Consider the following 22,524-nt stretch of genomic DNA (forward strand, 5'->3'; position numbering starts at 1 on the left):
TAGAAGGTGATTGGGCCGGATCCAGCCCCCGGGCCTTCGTTTGCCTACCCACGTTCTAGATACATTGATTGATGGTGCTATGAAAGTAAGAAAGACTTTTCGTAATAGTGATCATATGCCCTCAGCAGATGCTCAGAAAGACAATCACAAAACGCGACACCCTTTCGAGTGTCCTTGCTTTTCAGGGGCACCTCTCATTTTACCATCAAATGCTCCATTTCCCCGGCTTCCAGCTTGCCCCCTTTGTCTGGGACTGTTACAGAAGCAAATAACTGCAGCGCTTGGTTCTTTCTGAAGGCGTCTTTTTCCCCCACTCAACCCATTTAGATGGAGAGCACTTTCTAACTCTTCACCAAAGAGCCTTTGATTCTTCCTCTCTTATCTCTGATTTGTATGAGCTGCGGCTCCCAGTTTTTGATTCCTTGGCTCAAAGGATGAGAGAGGATTTAGCAGGGGATTTCCTGTAAAAGGTGAACTGCAGACGTATGCCAAAGTGTTTGTATTATTTTCTGCAAAACAACTCACTTTGCCTTCCGAAAGGCAGCTGGCTGAATGGGCATCAAAAGGAGAAAAGCGCTCACTCCTTTTCACCACGTACAATTAATACAATGCGATGGCCCACTTACTCCTGATTTCATTCTTATGGCAGCCGTTTTAGTCCGTATGGGTAAACAACTGCAAGGTGAAAGCTGCACTTTACAGAATACGGTCTGGAAAAACAGAAAACGGTAGCAGGGAATAAATAAGAAATGAAACGAAAACCCCCCAACTTGCATGGCTGGAATTGAGTGCAACATTTTACTGTGATTGCAGTAATTCACCTTTCATCAAAATGAAAAGGTTTTGACAAGCAAGGGGGAGGGGAAATAAAAGCACCCTCGTGGCGGGGAGAACAGCAGGCATGGGATAATAAGGATTAGAAATCGCCATTCTCCAAGGCAGCTGGAAGTCAAGACAATTTTGCAGCCAGCCCTAGCAAAGTGATGAGTGGACTTGAACGATGCAGGCATTTCCAGACCTGTTTGTCCCATTCAAATGTTCCATTTAACAACATTGTCTCACGCTTTACAGCAGGGTTGGGGCCTTGCTTTCTGTCTGAAGGCTGTTAGTTTCTGTTTGCCACTGATCAGCTGCTTGGAGTCACAAGGCTCGGTTTACATTCCAGAGACAGTCCAGGCTATTGGATGTCTCACGGGAGACTAGAGACGGATGTGACGTACTGGTTTCCTGTTTCCTTTGTTCCTTTGTTCCTTTTTTTGGTTGCTCTCCGCTTTCATAGAGAGAGGATGTATATTTCTTTGCTGTCTGCGTAGTAAGAAATAAAGTATAGCGATGTAGCCATAAATCTCATCACTTCCCTGTGCTGGAAACGGGAATGTGCCTGAGGCCTCATCAAAGGCTCAGGTCGTTAATTATTCGTCGGGAGGGCGATTCCGAAGGACTCGGAGGAAGATAAGCTTTATAAGCTTGGCTGAGCGGAGATCCCGACAAAGGCCACATTCCTCTCTGAGCAACCTTCTGAGGTCCACATGCCTGTCGGCAGAGCATCATATGCAAGTTTTACCTTTCATTTTCTGGGCTCCACACCTGCTGGAGAGCCTCTGCCAGTCAGAGTAGACCATATTAGGCTGCATCAGCCATCCGCAGACTGGTTCCTTCTGACTGTTGTTGGAACTCCATCAGACACAGTCAGCATGGTCAATAGTCGCCATGCGATGATGATGATGATGATGATAATGATAATAATAATAATATATTATTATTAAGATTTTATATTAATAATAATATATTATTAATATAATTTTTATTATTATTAATATAATTTATTATTATTATTATTATTATTATTATTATTATTATTATTATTTATACCCCACCCATCTGGCTGGGTTTCCCCAGCTACTCTGGGCGGCTTCCAACAAAATATTAAAAATACAATAAAACATCAAACATTAAAATCTTCCCTAAACAGGGTGCCTTCAGATGTCTTCTAAAAGTTGGGGAAGGCTGGGCTATAGGTTCCAATCACTTTAAACCAGGTTTGAATGTATGAACATTCAAAGCCAGGTTGGCCCTTTGAAATGTGTGAAATTATTCATCCAATGAAGAAGGATGCTGGAAGTTTTGGGGCAGAGAAAGGAAAGGACTTCTCCATGCAGCATGTAATGAAACTGCAGAACTCGCTCCCACAAGAGACAGGGGTAGCAACCAACTTGGATAGCTTTAAAAAGGAGATTAGGCAAATGGGTGGAGGAGAAGATTATCAATGACTGCTGGCCATGATAGTGGCTATACTCCACCTCCGCAGTTCAGGGCAATAATGCTTCCAAATACTAGTTGCTGGAAACAAAAGGAGAGGATGCTCTTCTGCTCAAGTCCTGCTTGCAGACCTTTGATCATCATCTGGTTGGCCATTGTAAGAATAGCATGCTGGAACTAATGTGCTGATTCAACAGGCTCCAGAGCCCTTTGTGTTGTTCTCCTTCAGGTTAATTAATATATCCATGCTTCCTTTCATATCTCTTCCTTTCCGCCTGTTCCATGTCATTCTGAAGACTGCCCTGTCCTGGACTCCATGGAAGGTTCTCTGCAAGGTAAGCTGCCAGTTTCTTCCTTGTTTTTGCAAAAAAAGAGAGAGAGCCCTCCTTTCTTAGTTATGCAGTGTCTCAAAGATCTAGGTGCTGTATAACAGATAAAAGGGGGTGCTGGAAACATAACCCAACCCCCTGCAATGCAGGGGTCCTACCCACAGCCATCCCTGGGTGGGCTTGAACCACCAACCTTCTGGTTAATAGCCACTGAGGGACATTAGGCCCTGCCCACAAGCTTACAACCTGATTGGAATTCTTTATATTAGACAACGAGGTCCTAATTAATGGCCTTTGGTTAAGCCTTAGAATTGGGGTTCAGTACTGTTGGCCACGGGACGCAGGTGGCGCTGTGGGTTAAACCACAGGGCCTAGGACTTGCTGATCAGAAGGTCAGCGGTTCGAATCCCCGCGACGGGGTGAGCTCCCGTTGCTCAGTCCCTGCTCCTGCCCACCTAGCAGTTCGAAAGCACATCAAAGTGTAAGTAGATAAATAGGTACCGCTTTATAGCGGGAAGGTAAACGGCGTTTCCGTGTGCTGCGTTGGTGCTGGCTCGCCAGATGCAGCTTTGTCACGCTGGCCAACTGACCCGGAAGTGTCTCCGGACAGCGCTGGCCCCCGGCCTCTTAAGTGAGATGGGCGCACAACCCTAGAGTCGGACATGACTGGCCCATACGGGCAGGGGTACCTTTACCTTTACCTTTACTGTTGGCCACAGGGACACGGGTGGCACTGTGGGTTAAACCACAGAGCCTAGGACTTGCTGATCAGAAGGTCGGCGGTTTGAATCCCCGCAACGGGGTGAGCTCCCGTTGCTCGGTCCCTGCTCCTGCCAACCTAGCAGTTTGAAAGCACGTCAAAGTGCTAGTAGATAAATAGGAACCACTCCGGCGGGAAGGTAAACGGCGTTTCCGTGCGCTGCTCTAGTTCACCAGAAGCGGCTTAGTCATGCTGGCCATATGACCCGGAAGCTGTCTGTGGACAACCGCCGGCTCCCTCGGCCCATAGAGCGAGATGAGCACCGCAACCCCAGAGTTGGTCACAACTGGACCTAATGGTCAGGGGTCCCTTTACCTTTACCTTACTGTTGGCCAGTGGCCTGAGTTATGCACCACTTCTCAGGGAAGTGGTGGGTTTGCTCCTGCCACCAAGGGCAGGACTTTGCAGGTGGCCCATTCAGGGTGGCACCAACCCCACTTTTAATAGCTGGAGGCTACACCCAAGCCCTAGCAGCATGAGTGGAAGAGCAGGACCATGCTTGCTATCTGTCAGGAGCCCAGTCTACTGTCTTGATAACACAGCACACAAGTCGTAATTAGTTGGGAGATTTATTGCAATACAAACAATGAGCCTCGGACGCCTAACTGTACGTCCAATGCTTATGAATCAGTTGACCCTTCTGAGGAGTGCTTCCGAGTCTGGCAGAATATCCTGAACCTATGACCCTTCCATTTCTGGCTTTGTTTTCTATCTAAGACCTTTCCCATATGTCTGCTCCTTGGGCGAACTAAACTCCCCTTCATGTGAGGAACTGCTCTCCCTCTCGTCTTCCGAAACTGCCTGTGTTTTCTGAGAGAGTTGGTTTCTCTCTAGCACACTCTCTGCATTCCTGTCATTCTGAAAGCAAGGGGGAGTTGAGATGTGACTGTTTGCAGCTGCTTGGGAAGAATGTGAGTCTCTCTTATACCTTATACCTTGGGCAGAAGTGTTCATGACACTATCCTTGCCTAGTCACCATGTTCTATGCTGACCTCACCCTCTGATGCCCATGCAGTGAAGAAATCTAAACACATGGAATTGGTTCCCCGCTTCATACTGGGGTGTCATGCAACAAATACTTTCTCCTCCACTGGGGCTGGCAGTGACAAAATGGAGGGGGCAGGACCTCTGAGCACAGCTCCACTCTTCCCCTCACACGGCTACCACTGGACCACCATATTTCCACGGAGGTCTCAGATATAGGGCTCAGGTCTTTGGCATTAACGTTTCTCCCCATTTGGGCACGGATTTGTGCAGGCAGATTTAGCTAGAGAGAAAGAGAGTGAGTTGCCCTTGCTCCGCATTGGCTTTATCTGCCTGCTGTGACATCATTCCGTAGCCCAAACTGATTGGTTGTGTGACGATGTTGCCGTTATTAGGGAGAATAAGTGCTGTTTTGCAAACTGCAACTAATTGGGAGCTACAAAGAGCAGCAAACTAGAATGGAAAAGGATACCCTTGTGTGGTGGGGGGTTATTTCTGGAAATATTTTGCCATCTGTTGTCCCGCCCTGTCCTGATGGCTTCAAAAACGTTTGCTTGAAAATGTTTGGCTCAGCCTTTGCACTAACGCCTATTACTGAGCATGTGATCCCGCCAGAGAAATCCAAGGGAATATTTCTTTTACAAATATTCCTCTGCAATTGAAAGGATTTCACAAACAGAATTGCTTAGTGCCTCAGCTGCGCTCCTTTGACCTATTCCTCTTGATACCAACCGCATATAGCTATATATGGTCTACAGCTGTGGCTTCAACTTTCCCTTGATAACATTATTAACATTTAGTGCAAACTTTAATTGAGATGAGAAGATTTCAACGCCGGGGTCTTTTGCAAATTTTAGTCCCCATACTACATACTGCCATCTCGATAGATAAAACTTAGAACTAGGTTATGGGGAGATGAACCTGATGGAGGCAGGATATTGATTAAAAACCCTCCTTCCCTTCTTTTTATGCGTCCCCTTTACTATTTATATAATTATCTCCTTTCCAGTTGTTCCTTCCTCCTGCCCGCACCCTGGCCTCAGCTTTCCATAAATTCAGATAAGCGAATGGGTTGGGGAGGGGGGAGGGAATTGCTGATTGCAAAGCCTGCTTGCATTAAAGACTTTAGAAAGTGACTCACAGAGCTTTAATGAGAAGTCGGCGAGGAGGAAGCTCCGAGGGCCGGGGGATGAGGTCCCCCCCTTTCTCTTTTTTGTGGGAAAATATGTATTTGCCATGCAACTCAGGTCAACCCTCACTTAGCAGTTTAAAGTGTGTGGGGAGAGACATGAAAATGGGGGAAAGAGCAGTTTAATTTTCTGCCAGCATTTTGCTTGCTTGCCTGTTCATTGCAATGTGCAAGCTGATCCTATTTGGGAGCGACTGGGCAAATCTTTATGTCTGGTTCACCCAAACTTCACACATACACACCCATTGGAACACTCCACCTTGTCCAAGAGCTGATGGAGTCCCATATTCTAAGAACTGGGGTTGGATCTGGGAGCTCTGGATTCAAATCCCACATTTGCTATGGATCTGATCTCCAGCCCCTCGCTCCTCCCCTCCTTTGTGGCGATTGCTGCTTTTAGTACAGACAAGGCATTCCACTATATTCCTGGTTCTCCGTTTTCTCCAGGTTATGATATGATGGAGGTGTTTGGACTGATGGAAAAGGAGTACGCCTCCATCAAAGGAGTTGCTATGGAACCCTACATCTTCCTAGGAATCCACACTTACACTCTTTTCAGGGATATCCAGCTGACCCGGAAGACAAGGTAAAGTGTATGGCTCCCAGTACATTTCTGAGTGCAATTCAAAGTGTTGGTGCTGACCTTCGAAGCCCTGAATGGCCTTGGCCCTGTATATTTGAAGGAGCATCTCTAGTCCCATAGTTCAGCCTGGATACTTGGTTCCAGCTCCAAGGACCTTCTGGCAGTTCCCTCACTGCAAGAAGTGAAGTTACAGGGAACGAGGCAGAGGGCCTTCTTGGTGGTGGCACCTGCCCTGTGGAACGCCCTCCCGTCAGATGTCAAGGAGATAAAGAACTATTTGACTTTTAAAGACACCTGAAGGCATCCCTGTACAGGGAAGTGTTTAATGGCTGATGTTTTGTTGTATTTTTAATGTTTTGTTGGGAACCGCCCAGAGTGGCTGGGGCAACCCACTGAGACAGGGGGCATGTAAATAAATAATAATAATAATAATACATGGGAAACTGGCTTAGGAAGCCTGATTGCAAGGTCAATTATTAGCAGCGTGGGGTGACAGAACCACTTGTGGCTGCTGTTTCTTAAGCCTGTTTTATGGGTGATTTCACGGTCTATTGTAACGGGTTGCTCCTTTTCTGATTTTGTGTTAGGCCTCACACTCTTGAATTTTGCAGGTCACTTAGGGACTTTGGGTAGGGACGCAGGTGGCGCTGTGGGTTAAACCACAGAGCCTAGGACTTGCCGATCAGAAGGTTGGCGGTTCGAATCCCTGTGACGGGGTGGGCTCCCGTTGCTCGGTCCCTGCTCCTGCCAACCTAGCAGTTCAAAAGCACGTCAAAGTACAAGTAGATAAATAGGTACCGCTCTGGCGGGAAGGTAAACGGCATTTCCGTGCGCTGCTCTGGTTCGCCAGAAGCGGCTTAGTCATGTTGGCCACGGTACCCGGAAGCTGTCTGTGGACAACCGCCAGCTCCCTCGGCCCATAGAGCGAGATTAGCGCCGCAACCCCAGAGCCGGTCACGACTGGACCTAATGGTCAGGGGTCCCTTTATCTTTACCTTTAGGGACTTTGGGTGGAATTCAATTAAACAGCACTGTCAGCAGAAACCCTGCAGAAGGACTTCCACTTGCACAACAGGGCTGTCTCCCCTTTCCTCCCCTTGTGCCCCCCCCAAAAAAATTGGCTCCGGCAGGGGTCAGGAGGACCCCCCCCCCAGAACAACGTGCAAGGGGAGGACAGGGGAGATCATTCTGTCTGGGCAAGCTGAAAACCTTTCACAGACAGAGTAATTGGAAGGGGCCAGGGAAAGAAAACAGTGAAGAGAAGTAAAAAAAAACGAGTGGCACTGAACCACCTTGTAAATGGGCAAATGTTCAGTAAGGTGAGTGCTGATTTGGGTAATTTGTTCGGCTCTGTCAAATGTGCTAATTTCAAAGTGAAGTTCGCCATTAAATACTATTCAGGGCAGCCCTAACACAAGGTTAATGAAAGAGTTGTTAAGAAGAATTGCTTTACTTAGGAACATAGGATATTGAACCAGGCCAATGGTCTATGTCACTCAGAACTGTCTGTAACCAGGGTTTCAGGCAGGAATCTTACCCAGCCCTGCTTGCAGAAGCCAGGGATTTAAAACCAAGACCTTTTACATGCCAATCAGGTGCTCTACCACTGAGCTACAGTTCTTCCCTTGCTTTGAATACTCTCAAGCAACCTGATAATTATTAGTATCATTGGGTGGAGGTGTTTCTGGGATTCTGGCAGAAATGATCTCTGCTGCACAGAAAACAACAACTGGAGTTTGATGCTCCCATGCTGGCGGATTCGGGTGGAAATTCAGAGTTTCTGAGGCACCTCTTTCAGAGGACAAAAGAGGTTGTTGCTTTTCATGGCATCGTCTCTGTGCAGAGGCCCATAAATTGATTTCTGAAACGCCTTGGGATAAATTGAGGAAGCCGCCAGAGCTAGCTGAGGTACTGGAGATGTTTCATCAGCAGGGTCTGATTCGATATGCATATATCTCATCTCAGTGCTTCTGCTTTTGCTATCTCACACTCGCGGTATCGTTAAGCAGCCATCTATCCGGCCATCAGATAAGGCAAATGGATCTCTGCCATGTGCAGTTTTCTGATGACATGCCGAAGAATTCCCCTTCTCCTTGCAGTCACTTTTGGGAGGAGTAAACAAACTTCCAACCAGCTTTTGGAGGAAAACCTCGCTGGGAGAGCACGGTGGCTTCCTCCTTGACATGGAACCAAACGACCTTGTGACTTTCTCCCCCCCCCCAATAATTTTTATTAGATTTTATACAATTGTAACACATACTGCAAAGAATGCTGCACAACAACAACAAAAAACCAAACCAAAATAAAATTACAAAATAAAAAAATTAAAAGGAAAACATCTATAACAAATAACCATAAACAAATAAACCACACAAACAAGCTTAGTTATTTAAAAATCCAATCTTGTGAACATATTACTTGACTTCCTCTAATCCCTTCCTTCTGAATTTCCTTGTGTCTGAATGTAACAGTTTTCCAATATCATTATTAAAGCACAATATTCCAGTTATAATCAAATTTCTTCACTTTTCTTAATGTTTTAAGTCCCATTTATTTAAATAAATCCTAATTTAATCCTAGGCCTATTTGGTACTTTCAAGTAACTTCTAATTTTTAATATTACAATATTTATTCAAATAGTCCTTAAATTTCCTCCAATCTTCTTGATATTCCTCTTATTTCTGGTAGCGGATTCTTCCAGTAAGGTCAGCTAGCTCCATAAAGTCCATCATCTTCACTACCTTGTGACTTTCATTGCACAGTCAAAATTAAGGGTGTCTAATTTTCTAAGTTTAACCAACAGCCATGGAGAGGGGGCAATCAGGATTGGGGCCACGGCACATGAGGAGGGAGTTAACCCTTACCACAACCCCATGAAATTCCATCCTCCACCCTTAATATGTTATTCACAAGGGTATTCTCTTACATTGCGTGCCCAGTTGCAGACCCCCGCTCCTCCGGGAGTCAGTCCCAGAGCAATGATTACATGCGACAACGTATTTTGGGATTAAAATGGCCACAACTTTATTAACAATTTCAGATCTAGGGAACCTTGGCTTAGGCACTGGGTGTGTATAATAATAATAATAATAATAATTTATTATTTGTACCCCGCCCATCTGGCTGGGTTTCCCCAGCCACTCTGGGCGGCTTCCATAGAAACCAAAAATACACTAAAATATCACAGATTAAAAACTTCCCTGAACAGGGCTGCCTTAAGATGCCTTCTGAATGTCAGGTAGTTATTTATCGCTTTGACATCTGATGGGAGGGCGTTCCACAGGGCAGGCGCCACTACCGAGAAGGCCCTCTGCCTGGTTCCCTGTAGCTTTGCTTCTCGCAATGAGGGAACCGCCAGAAGGCCCTCGGCGCTGGACCTCAGCATCCGGGCAGAACGATGGGGGTGGAGACGCTCCTTCAGGTATACTGGGCCGAGGCCGTTTAGGGCTTTAAAGGTCAACACCAGCACTTTGAATTGTGCTCGGAAACGTACTGGGAGCCAATGTAGGTCTTTCAAGACCGGTGTTATATGGTCTCGGCGGCCGCCCCCAGTCACCAGTCTAGCTGCCGCATTCTGGATTAGTTGTAGTTTCCGAGTCACCTTCAAAGGTAGCCCCACGTAGAGCGCATTGCAGTAGTCCAAGCGGGAGATAACCAGAGCATGCACCACTCTGGCGAGACAGTCCGCGGGCAGGTAGGGTCTCAGCCTGCGTACCAGGTGGAGTTGGTAGACAGCTGCCCTGGACACAGAATTGACCTGCGCCTCCATGGACAGCTGTGAGTCCAAAATGACTCCCAGGCTGCGCACCTGGTCCTTCAGGGGCACAGTTACCCCATTCAGGACCAGGGAGTCCTCCACACCAGCCCGCCCCCTGTCCCCCAAAAACAGTACTTCTGTCTTGTCAGGATTCAACCTCAATCCATTAGCCGCCATCCATCCTCCAACTGCCTCCAGGCACTCACACAGGACCTTCACCGCCTTCACTGGTTCTGATTTGAAAGAGAGGTAGAGCTGGGTATCATCTGCATATTGATGGACACCCAGTCCAAACCCCCTGATGATCTCTCCCAGTGGCTTCATATAGATGTTAAAAAGCATGGGGGAGAGGACGGAACCCTGAGGCACCCCGCAAGTGAGGGCCCAGGGGTCTGAACACTCATCCCCCACCACCACTTTCTGAACACGGCCCAGGAGGAAGGAGCGAAACCACTGCATAACAGTGCCCCCAGCTCCCAGCCCCTCTAGACGGTCCAGAAGGATGTTATGGTCGATTGTATCAAAGGCCGCTGAGAGATCCAGCAGAACCAGGAAACAACTCTCACCTTTGTCCCTAGCTCGCCGGAGATCATCAACCAGCGCGACCAAGGCAGTTTCAGTCCCATGATGAGGCCTGAATCCTGATTGGAAGGGATCCAAATGGTCCGCATCCTCCAGGCGTGCCTGGAGTTGTTCAGCAACCACGCGCTCAATCACCTTGCCCAAGAATGGAAGATTTGAGACTGGGCGATAGTTGGCCATACTGGCCGGGTCTAAAGATGGTTTTTTAAGAAGCGGTTTAATGACCGCTTCTTTCAGCGGATCTGGGAATGTTCCCTCACAGAGGGAAGCATTCACCACCCCGCAGAGCCCATCGCCCAGCCCTTCCCGGCTTGCTTTTATTAGCCAGGATGGGCAAGGATCAAGGAGACAGGTGGTTGGTTTCACGCATCCAAGCAGCCTGTCCACATCCTCGGGGGTAACGGATTGAAATTGATTCCATGCAACTTGACCAGACAGAGCTCTAGCACTCTCCCGCCCCAGCCCTGCTCCCACGGTGGTGTCTAGCTCCTTCCGAATATGAGTGATTTTATCTGCAAAAAACTTTGCAAAATCGTTGCAGGAGATCTTGGGGTCTTTACAAGGCCCCGGTGGTAAAGGTGGTTCCGTTAAATTGCGAACCACCTGAAAGAGTCTCCTGCTACTATTTTCTGCAGATGCAATAGAGGCGGTGAAGAAAGTCTTCTTCGCCGTCGCTATCGCCACTTGGTAGGCTCGAAGTTGAGCTCTAACCTGTGTCCGGTCAGATTCGGAGTGAGTTTTTTGCCACCGACGCTCTAGCCGTCTCAGCGATTGTTTCATCGCCCTCAGCTCCGAAGAAAACCACGGGGCTGTCCGGGCTCCATGCAATCGGAGAGGGCGCTTCGGAGCCAGACAGTCGATAGCCCTGGTTAACTCCGCATTCCAGCGGGCCACCAGGGAATCAGCTGAAAGGCCATCAACATGGGATAAAGCATCCCCTACCACTCTCTGGAAACCATCTGGATCCATTAAGTGGCGGGGGCGGACCATCCGAATTGGTCCCACCTCCCTGCAGAGGGGAAGGGTCGCGGAGAAGTCCAGTTGCACCAGGAAGTGATCTGACCATGGCACTTCTTTTGTTTCACTTTTACTTAGTGTCAGATCACCCACGTCACTAGAGGTGAACACCAGGTCTAAGGCATGTCCATGACTATGAGTTGGGCCAAACTTATTCAGGGACAGCCCCATGGAGGCCATGCTTTCCACGAAGTCCCGAGCGGCCCCTTGTAAGGTCGTGTCGGCATGGATGTTAAAATCCCCTAGGACAACCAAACTAGGTGTCTCCAGGAGAAAATCCGCCACGACCTGAAGCAGCTCAGACAGGGAATCCTTGGTGCAGCGGGGAGGTCGGTACACCAAAAGGAATCCTGTACTGCCCCTATTGCCCAACTTCCAGAACATGCACTCAGAAAACTGGATCTTCCCAGTAGGACGCCTGGTGCAAGCTAGTGACTTCCTAAAAATCACTGCAACCCCCCCTCCCCGCCCACATGACCTGGGTTGCTGTGTGTAAGAGAAACCTGGTGGGCAAGCAGCGGCAAGGACAGGCCCATCTGCTTCCTCCAACCAGGTCTCCGTCACACATGCCAGGTCAAATCCTCCATCCACAATCAGGTCGTGGATGGCAGTGGTTTTATTCATCATTGACCTGGCATTACACAGCAACACCTTCAGGTCATGTAGGTTTCCCCTGTTGATTCCAGTATCCATCCGGTCAAGGCCAGACCCGGAGGCAGGGATAGTCTTCAGACAACGACTAAACCTGCCTCCTCGGTAATGACATGATCTGGTCTTAGCGTAACTCCGCCTCCTGCCCATGATCACCGAGATCGGATGTCCCAGTGCTTCCCCCCCTGTGGAACTTGTCCCAGCCATCGTGTTGGCTGGGGCCCCACTCCCAGGCAGCCCTGATCCCGCCCCTTAAAAACAAAACGCAAACTATACAGAACCAATAAAACAACAACAACAAAAAAGAACAGAACAATTATACTAAAATTAATCCCCAACCAAATATCCATCCCACCCACCCCCAACAAAGGAAAAAAGGAAAAAAAGAAATAAAAATTTAAATTGCCACCGACTGCTTGAGGACATTTTAAAGCACATTAACCACCTGGAACAGGGAAGCAATGGCAGAACACTTCCCACCCTTCCCAAAAAGTTTGTTCCAAAAAGGGCCTGGGCCACGCCCCCTGGGCCAGTTGGAAAAGGCCCTGGAAGGGAGCAGGCCCTGCAGTCCTCACCCAGCCGATGGTCCGAGGCTTCCCCGCAGCAGGAGTCCCTTTATAGCTGGGAGAGAGGGCCTGGGCCACGCCCCCTGGGCCAGTTGGAAAAGGCCCTGGAATGGAGCAGGCCCTGCAGTCCTCACCCAGTGCTGGGGCACTGAGGTATGGCAGGGTTAACTGGAACAAAGGGAGGCACTGCAAAAAGTGTGTTTACACAGCTAGCCCTCCTTTCCGTGCAGCTGAGGGGACTGCCTTTTCAGCGTTTGGCCAGTGACTCCCCTCGCAACTCCCCTTTTAATGGGGAACCATGGTAACGCCGCTGCAGGAGGGGTGAGTCACCACTTCACACACCCCTTATTCAATTGATAGATGAAAGGATTCCACCCAAGGCCTAAAACCGCCACCGAAGACCACAGAAATCGTGGTCTCACCGCCGAGACTACCTAGAGCTGAAAGAACCCACTAGAACAGCCTTTCTCAACCTGTGGGTCCCCAGATGTTGTTGAACTACAACTCCCATCACCCCTAGCTAGCAAGGCCAGAGCTCAGGGATGATGGGAGTTGTAGTCCAACAACATCTGGGGACCACAGGTTGAGAACCGCTGCACTAGAGGCTTGCCAATCATTCTTCCAGGCTGTGGTTAACATCACCAAACCAGTGTTCATTCCCCCATGGGGTCATGTGCACCCCGTCAGGTCTGAAAACTTGGTTTGGTATTATCTTACACTAGCTGTCAGGGACTATTCAGGGTTTTAGACTAGGATCTATCCTAGCCCTACCAGGAGATACCAATGATTGAACCTAGGACCATCTGCATGGAAAGCAAATGCCGTACCTGGGAGCGATGGTCTTTCCCCACAAGCCTGGTGTGCTTGCTTGTGATCATTGTATAAGCTGGCCATCCGATTACCCTGAGGACATCTGTAGGGATGATCGCGGAGTGGGGAGTGGGGTCCGGAGGGAGCCTCAGCCTGCCTGCACACGTGACCTTGGGGTGAGGAGCACACACACCCCTCACAGACAAAGCCACGGCTGTCTGAACATCATTGCCTCTGTCTAACCTTTTGCGGTCTCAGTAGTCTGCGGTGTCCTGTCTGTAACCTTTGTCTCTGAGACCTTTTGTCTCCTTCGTCATACACTGTGCAAGGGGAAAATGACGCGGTGGAAACAGGTGCCAAAATAACTTTGTACCACCCCATGATCTCGGGACTGGAAGATGTGTAAAAGTCACAGCCCAAAATGTATCTGCCTGGTTTGCATATTTGTCTCAATAAAAGGAGGCTCCACAGGGCTGGCCAGCAGCTTGCATGCAGCCCACCTGTGCGCAGCTCACCTGCATTATCACCTCCTGCCTCATGTCCATCACTTCAGACATCTGCACCTGTTCATAAATACTGGGTCAACTTTGCCACAGTTTTATGGCCTTCTGCAAGTTGTGCAGGTCTCCATTAATCGATGACTTTGGAGCATGACTTTGCTTGTCGAGTTGCCTCCCAGAGTCTTCTCTGTAATCTGGGGTTTATAATGGCCCGCCATGTATCCCATTTGATTCTATTATTGACTACAGCTTTGCAAAGCAAGACAGACTGGATTATGAAGAGGCAGGCTGTAGCTTCCTTTTTAAGTTTAATTGCTGAAACATAGGGATAATTTTAATCTTGTTTAAAGAAGCAAAGCTTCTTAGCATCGAATTGTGAGATTCCGCAGAGTACCCTTAGTCAAAATGTTCAGAGACTCAAGTTGGTTTGTTCATGTAGCCAGAATATGTGAAGACAAAGAAGAAGAAGAAGGCGGTTTGCCCTTTCAAGGGCGTGATGCCATTTTTAAAGATGGAGAAAAGCATAAGTATAAGTCCTGACCTTTGGTTTGCATCCACGCATTCTTAATTGAACATGGGTCCCAAAAACACCCATGGGACGAGTTAGTCACAATTTAACCACCACTAATTTCAGTGGAAGGGACTTGGGTGGCGCTATGGGTTAAGCCACAGAGCCTAGGACTTGCCGATCAGAAGGTCGGCGGTTCGAATCCCTGCGACGGGGTGAGCTCCCGTTGCTTGGTCCCTGCTCCTGCCAACCTAGCAGTTCAAAAGCACATCAAAGTGCAAATAGATAAATAGGTACTGCTCTGGCGGGAAGGTAAACGGTGTTTACATGCGCTGCTCTGGTTCGCCAGGAGTGGCTTAGTCATGCTGGCCACATGACCCGGAAGCTGTACACCGGCTCCCTCAGCCAATAAAGCGAGATGAGCGCCGCAACCCCAGAGTCGGTCACAACTGGACCTAATGGTCAGGGTTCCCTTTACCTTTAATTTCAGTGGAACTAAGATCCGCTTACTTAGTCTGGATTGAACTCATCGTCATGAAGTTGAGAACTGGCAACTATCACACCAAGGAAGCCGATACATGATGCTCATCATATTGATTATTATTATTTATTAAATTTGCATACCGCCCCATACCCATAGATCTCAGGTTGGTTCACAATATAAAATCACAATATATACGGTATATATAAACAGAACAAAACACTTCACCCCAGTGCTCACCAGAATTCTTTTATTTGATGTAGTCATAGAATCACAGAATTGTAGAGTTCAGTTCAAGCAGAGCAAAGACAGTATAAATTCAGCAAAAGAGGCGGGTCCCACAGAACAAAATACCTTGACGGCCAAGGGCCAGGGTAAAGAGGTGTGTCAACAACAACAACAACAACAACAACAACATTATTATTTATACCCCCCCCCCAAAAAAAAATCTGGCTGGATTTCCCCGGCCACTCTGGGCTGCTTTCAACACATATAAAATCATAAAATCACGTAGCAAAAGTTGTATAGTGAAGATGCAACTTTGTGGGGAGGGTGTTTCACAGTTTATGGGCTGCCCCAGAGAAAGCCCTCTCCCGGGCCACTGCCACCCCACACTTCTGAAGGCTATGGGAGCACCAAGAGAGCTCCCCCTGATGATCTTGGCATGCAAGATGGTGCATCTGTGAGGATGGATATTTCGGACCTATGTCATTTAGGGCTTTCTTCAAATTTCTTTCAGGTAGGTTTTAATTGTGTTCAGTCTGTTGCCACGGCACCAGGGATTAACTCTTGGAGGCCATTCCAATGTTCTCTGCTTAGAAGAGCTTTTTGTGTCTTCACTTATTTCCTCAGCGAAGTGTTTCCTTCTGGGATGCCAACCGAATACACTATCACTTTCCTCCTCCGGCTCCTGCCAGAAAGCCCTCGGGAAGCCTTTGCTGTGTGGCAGATAACAGATGAGGACTTCCAGCCTGTACTTGGCATCATACTTGACCGTAAGGAGGCTCATTGATCATTCGGCAGGGAGATTTGGTTGCTACGAGGGATGGGGGATGGGGCAGAAGAGCCAGAATTTCCCAGAAGACAATTTTCTGAGAAAATTCCAGACGTTTTTCTTTCCTTGTGTCACCTAGACAAAGCAGCTGCTTGGCAGAATTCTCTCTGAGTATTCTGCACTGTGTGCCTGTTACGAACAGACGATGCATGAACAGGCATCACATCAGCGCCAGACATCAAAAGCACATTTAATACACCTTTAAAGCACACAGCTTCCCCAGAAAAAACTGGGAGCTGTAGTTTGTGAAGGATACTAGGAACTGAACACTCTGTGAAGTGGTTCCCAGGATATTTTTGGGGGGGAAGCAACATGCTTTAAATCTGCCTTAAATTTGCTTTAAATGTATGGTGCGGATGTGAGCCTAAACTGCCCCAGAATGATGGCTGGTTCAAGATGCAAAATGGCAGCCAGTTGCATAGATGATTGCTCTTTGCTGGCGCTGGCATCAGCATCAATGCCCTGCTGTCAGGAGCAGGTCAGTAATAACGACATCAGTGAATTCTTTATTCAAAGAAACAAACAAACAGCTCAGCAGGCCAGGCCTAGTGAGCACAGCAACTCTTCCCAGCAGATCTTGCTCCAATGAAGCAGTTGCAAGACTGATGGTCCCCACCTTTCCACAGCTCTCCTCCTTCCCTGGGTCCTTCCCAAGCAATCTGAGACTTCATTTGAGTGGCTGTCTCTGCTGTGCCCTCTTCATACCTCTTCTGGTCCTGGGAAACCAAGGCGAAGGGGAGCTGGTTGCCGCAGGAGCAGGAGTCCCCCTGGATTCTTCAGCAGCCTACTTGATCTCTGCCTCTTGGCCCCATCCTCTCCAGCTTCCACTTCTGCCTCTGATTCTGGACTGCTCCCTCCTACAGCCTCCTCCTGCTCACTAAACCCTGTTACCTCTTAACTTCTGACATCTCTTCCTCTCAGTCATCTCCCAATCTTCTCCCTCTGACCACTCGTCGTCGTCCCACCACCAGTCCCCAAGCTCTGAGCCTTCATCCCTTGGGGGTTTCCCAGCTCAAAAGTGGGTAGCAATAGATTTTTATTCATCTTAAAAATATATGTGCCACTTAATTAAGCAGTGTACAAGAAATACTATACAAAATGGTAAAAATGGGTTAAAATGATCAAATTAATTTAAAATGACTCCTGGAGTTTTTAAGAAGAATTCAGTAGGCACTGGAGGTTCAGTAGGAAAGATTCAAATGACTGGTATACATGATTCATATATTTTCACACATACACTATGATTCCCATAGACCAGGGGTGCCCAAACTTTTTCCAAAGAGGGCCAGATTTGATACGTGAGGGCCGACCTTTTTTTAGGATTGAAGTTGTAAATTGTTGAGCTTTTCTTAGGATTTACCCCCAAAGTTGTTGAGCTCCCCCCCCCCATTTTTACCACAAAGTTGTTGAGCTTTATTTAGGATTGAAGTTGCCAAGCTTTTTTTTAAAAGGATTTTACCCCAGGACATATACTGCCACGGGGGCCAGATTAAATCAACTGGCAGGCCAGATTAAGAACCCAAGATGGACTTTGGACATGACTGCCATAGACCATCTCTTGAGAAGTTGTTCCATTCACTCAGATTTTCGGTTCTCACAAGTGTGTGTTTTATTATTTTTCCCTTGTTACTTCAGCATGTGCAAAGCCTACAGTCTACTGTCCTCTTTGGTTTTCTTTATAACCCCTGGGTTATTTGTCATCTTCCTCCCTCTATAGCCAACAAGAAATCCTTGATATATTTCCACCGTGACTATGAAGCTGATGTCGAGGAAGTCACCTTTGACCAGCAGGAAGTGAAGAAGATATTCTACGGCAGTTTTCACAAGGTCCTTTATCCAAAGGAGAAATGCATTCAGGATGATTTTTTTTTTTAAGTCTTCCTTTCCTCTTTAAATGACGATTCTAGAAATATCCTTGGGACATTTGCTAACCTGTTGGTGTTTGTACGTGCCGAGATAGCAATGAACGACAGGGTGTGTGCCAGCATAATAATGAATTACTAAATCACTTCCTGTCTGCATGCATTAATCTAGGCAAATGTACGCAATAAGTTTCCAAGAAGATATGCAGTAAGGACACGGGCACAATCTGCAAAAAGAAAAAAATAATAATTAGGATCCAGTGACTCAGGGATTTTAAAATGATCTGAAAATTAAACTGACGCAATTAGCTGGACCTATAAAGTGACCTTATACTGAGTCAGACCATTGGTCCTCTGAAGCTAGAATTGTTTGTTCTATTTGGCAGCAGATTTGCAAGGTTTCGAGCCAAAATGTTTCCTAGCCTTGCTATCTGAGATCTCTTTCAACTGGGGGTGCTGTAGCATGAATCTGGGGCCTGCTGTAAGCGTACAAAACACTGCTGAACCTTTCGTTACGTAAATACAATACTAGTAACGACACACGCAACGTAACAGGCTGTATGTAACAGTATAACTTCTGTTTTAAAAACACACACAATAATAATATTATAATAATTTATTATTTATACCCCACCCATCTGGCTGGGCCTCCCCAGCCACTCTGGGTGGTTTCCAACAAAATATTAAAATACAGTAATGCATCAAACATTAAAAGCTTCCCTAAACAGGGCTGCCTTCAGATGTCTTCTAAAAGTCTGGTAGTTGTTGTTCTCTTTGACATCTGGTGGGAGGGCGTTCCACAGGGTGGGTGCCACTACCAAGAAGGCCCTCTGCCTGGTTCTCTGTAACTTGGCTTCTCACAGCGAGGGAACTGCCAGAAGGCCCTCGGTGCTGGACCTCAGTGTCCGGGCAGAATGATGGAGGTGGAGACGCTCCTTCAGGTATACTGGACCGAGGCTGTTTAGGGCTTTAAAGGTCAGCACCAACACTTTGAATTGTGCTTGGAAACTTATTCAACATATCATGTCACAATATATAATTCCATAGACCAAATTATTATATGAGCGGAACATATTCTGAGAGATTAAAGTCCAGCGGATAGATCAGGAGATACAGCCTATTCAGTTCTTATATTAGCAATAACCACGATGTGGAATGCTTATATCAATCTTGTAGTGTTCCACGTGTCTATGGAATTACATATTGTGACATGATATGCTGAATTATTTTTTGAAATAGAAGTTATACTCTTACATACAGCCTGTTACGTCGCATGTGTCGTTACCAGTAAGCATAGCATGTGTGCTACCAGTGAGCTGTAGCTACTCAATATCACATGTTGTGCATGCACTGTGTTTTTTGTTTTTGGGTTTTTTTGTAAATACATGCATGTCCTGCTAGCCAAACACTCGTTTTATGAAAACCCACTTATTCAAGCACCAAGCATTAGTACCCAAACCTCGCCATACACACTGCAGATTCAGATATCCAAACAGTCGGACCTGCGTGCAGTACTCAAAACAAATAAGCAGTCTTAAACAAGCCATCCTTCTTTGTGTTTTGCTGGTGGGAGACGGGGAGGAAGGGGTAGACTTTGGTCAAATAAGAAAGCAAATTTGACTTCCTTGTTTGCCTTTTGCAAGGTTTGAGTGAGTTTTCCTGCTTTTTTATCATTTGGGGTACAAACGTCTATGGTTGGGAACGCATTAGAAATTTCCCCATAGGCATCAGTGGAAATGGTTGACTCATTATGTGAACACCCGCCTAACAAATGATTTCCTGAGAACACACTGTGTTTGAGTTGCAAGACCTGCGTGTCTTCTTCTTCTTCTTCTTTGGCAATCACTCATAGCTGAGTAAGATTGTCTTCCATAAACACAGTTTTAACATTGTGTCCGTAAGTGACTGTGGAGGCCAATTCTGGATCCACTCTTCCTTCCACAGTGGGGACATGGGTTTCTGGGCAGGAGTTGATCATGGTGTGGATTTGCCAAGCGTGCTCTATGCACTCTATATTTGTGGCATGCATCAAATGCAAACTTTCATTCATCTTTGACCCTCTGCCTTCTTATCCCCTTTCTACAATTTGCTCCTGGAGCATCGTAGCACCTCTCTTTTAACTCAACTCTTCGCCTTTTTGCTTTGGCAAGTCAATGACCTTCACAGGGAGTATCATCTGTGAGTCCACTTTGGTCAACAGCCATAATTTAAAGAGGCAGGGCCCAGTATTTCTGGGCACTTCTCAAGCTTAGCTGGGTTTCAGCTGTGAAATATTTAATGCCTTACTGAAGCCAATTGGTTCTCATCTTACTGTTCCTGAATTGACTTGTGCCTTTGACAACGCCTGCTTCACAGAATTGGCAGGCTCTTACTGAAAGGAGGGGATGATGGCAACGCTCTCTCTGTTCCCTTCTCCTATTTCCAATGTGTTCCTCTCTTTGCCTGGAACAGGCACTTCCTCTGTCTCCAGCCGTCCACATTCCTCTTCTACTTCCAACTTCTCCACTAAGGCATTTACTTTTGGAAAAACATTTCCTGGACCACCACTGCTGCCTCACTTCCTCCAATGTGTTGCACTATCAGCTTAGGTGAGACCCACATCTTTTCCACGCATTATGCCCAAAGCACCAAAGATGAAAGCATAATTCACTTCCTCCTGCCTATTGTGCATGGTTTCATTTTTGCGGCTTGTTACATAAACTTGGGGTCAGATGAGCCGAGATTTCTGATACACATCCTGAAGATGTTATTTTTTTATGAACTTTTGCCCTTCCTTAAGAACCTTTTGCAAAATGATCTCTCAGAATTATGGATTTTGTTGCCCTTCGATAGGGTGGAAAATTCTGGGAGCAACTGTGGATCCTGATTTAATAATATTATTTTAATAGAATGGCAGGAAACGATGGTTTGGACCCTACTTCCTCTAGTTTCTCTCTTAGCCTATCACTTCCAGTATGAAGTAAAAAATACTGATTCATCCAGCATCAACTGAGACAAACTTTTATTAGAATTAAAACCAACAGGAAAATGCTGCTTCCATTTTTACACCCATAAATAGCACAGATAATTTTTGGAGGTTGTTTTTGTCCATAAGCTATGAGTGGACTCTCTTCTCAAAACACACATCCTTTCAGGATAGAAACTCTCTCCTTTTCTCGTTGGCTTGCACGGTGTCCCATTTGTCAGAGCACAGCATTCATCTCCAAATAAGAGGCTATTACATTTTTCTCAGGGATAGAGAGAATCACAGTTTCCTCCTCTCCCAGTTTGCTTTCCGCCGAGTGCCAGTGACCAGACTGCAGGAAGAAAAGGTCTTTTGGAAATACAACTGAAATTTCCTGTTTAAGAGCCCATTTGACACAAAATGCAATTGGCTACCTTTTCCTAAAACTACTTCTACTGCAACTGGTAGCCACTAGTTTTTTTAAATAAAATAAAATAAAAATATCATGGGACAAATCTCCTTTATCTCCTACAAAAAAAAACAACTCCATTGGAAATGGCTTAGACTGAAGCCTAGTTCATGTACTAGGTCAACAATATCATGGACTGCAAGACTCTTGATTGCAGTTACAAATGGTTGCTCTGCCATAGATCATTAGATGTTAGCGATAGGAGTTCTATCCTAGCCTTCCTAGTATGCTGCTTTCCTATGTGCAGGGAAAGTTTGTTTTTAATAGGGAAACACTCCACAGTACACACACACACACACACACACACTGTCTGGTGTAGTCCACGAAATGTTTCCCCACCTGATATGCTGATTGTGTGAACTAAGCCTGCATACTCGAGAGTTCCCCAGGTCTATCTCCCACAGCAAGCTTCCTGGAACAGCAGAGCTCTGACCTTAATCTAAGCCCAAAATGCTACCCTGGGACCACATTCATTTGGCACATAGGACACATTGAAATTGCTATGACTGCCAAAGTTTCCTGTGAAGAGGGACCAATGATTAAGCCACTCTAAGAACTGTACCTCTGTGAGAGGAAAAGGGGGCATCTGGGCAACTCTTAGCACCCAAAAGGAACTACAGCTCCCAGAATTCCTTGGGGGAAGCAAGCCACGAGTGTTTAAAGTGGTATTGTAGTGCTTTAAATGCATGCTATGTGTGTGGCCTGGTGCTGTTCTACCCCAGGGAAGGGCAGACTCCTGGTGTGAAGGATCTCCTATGACTTTTACTAGTGGTGCTGTGGGTTAAACCACAAAGCCTAGGGCTTGCTGATCAGAAGGTCGGCGGTTCGAATCCCGGTGACGGGGTGAGCTCCCGTTGCTTGGTCCCTGCTCCTGCCAACCTAGCAATTCGAAAGCACATCACAATGCAAGTAGATAAATAGGTACCACTCTGGTGGGAAGGTAAATGGCATTTCTGTGCACTACTCTGGTTTGCCAGAAGCGTCTTAGTGATGCTGGCCACATGATCTGGAAGCTGTACACCGGCTCCCTTGACCAGTAAAGTGAGATGAGCGCCACAACCCCAGAGTCGTCCGCGACTGGACCTAATGGTCAGGGGTCCCTTTACCTTTTGAGATCCATGCAAAAATCTTCTCATGGTGACTGCTATCCAGTTTTCTTCATTTCAGCAGGATGATTTGGGATGTGGAGAGTAATTAAACCATTAGCAGAAATCTTTAC

The 22,524-nt window shown here is 46.8% G+C and overlaps 1 protein-coding gene across 1 annotated transcript in view; it reads left to right on the top strand.

Moving 5' to 3' along the window:
- The window catches only part of COL20A1 (collagen type XX alpha 1 chain), a 117,651-nt gene that overhangs the window by 47,018 nt on the left and 48,109 nt on the right, over window positions 1-22,524 (top strand). Inside the window, exons 20-23 of the mRNA XM_053391720.1 lie at window positions 2,556-2,594; window positions 5,969-6,107; window positions 15,829-15,971; window positions 17,748-17,857. Coding sequence (XP_053247695.1) covers window positions 2,556-2,594; window positions 5,969-6,107; window positions 15,829-15,971; window positions 17,748-17,857 — 431 coding nt within the window. The remainder of the gene's footprint in view (window positions 1-2,555; window positions 2,595-5,968; window positions 6,108-15,828; window positions 15,972-17,747; window positions 17,858-22,524) is intronic.

Source organism: Podarcis raffonei, chromosome 6, assembly GCF_027172205.1.
Source record: "Podarcis raffonei isolate rPodRaf1 chromosome 6, rPodRaf1.pri, whole genome shotgun sequence".
Classification (NCBI taxonomy): Eukaryota; Metazoa; Chordata; class Lepidosauria; order Squamata; family Lacertidae; genus Podarcis; species Podarcis raffonei.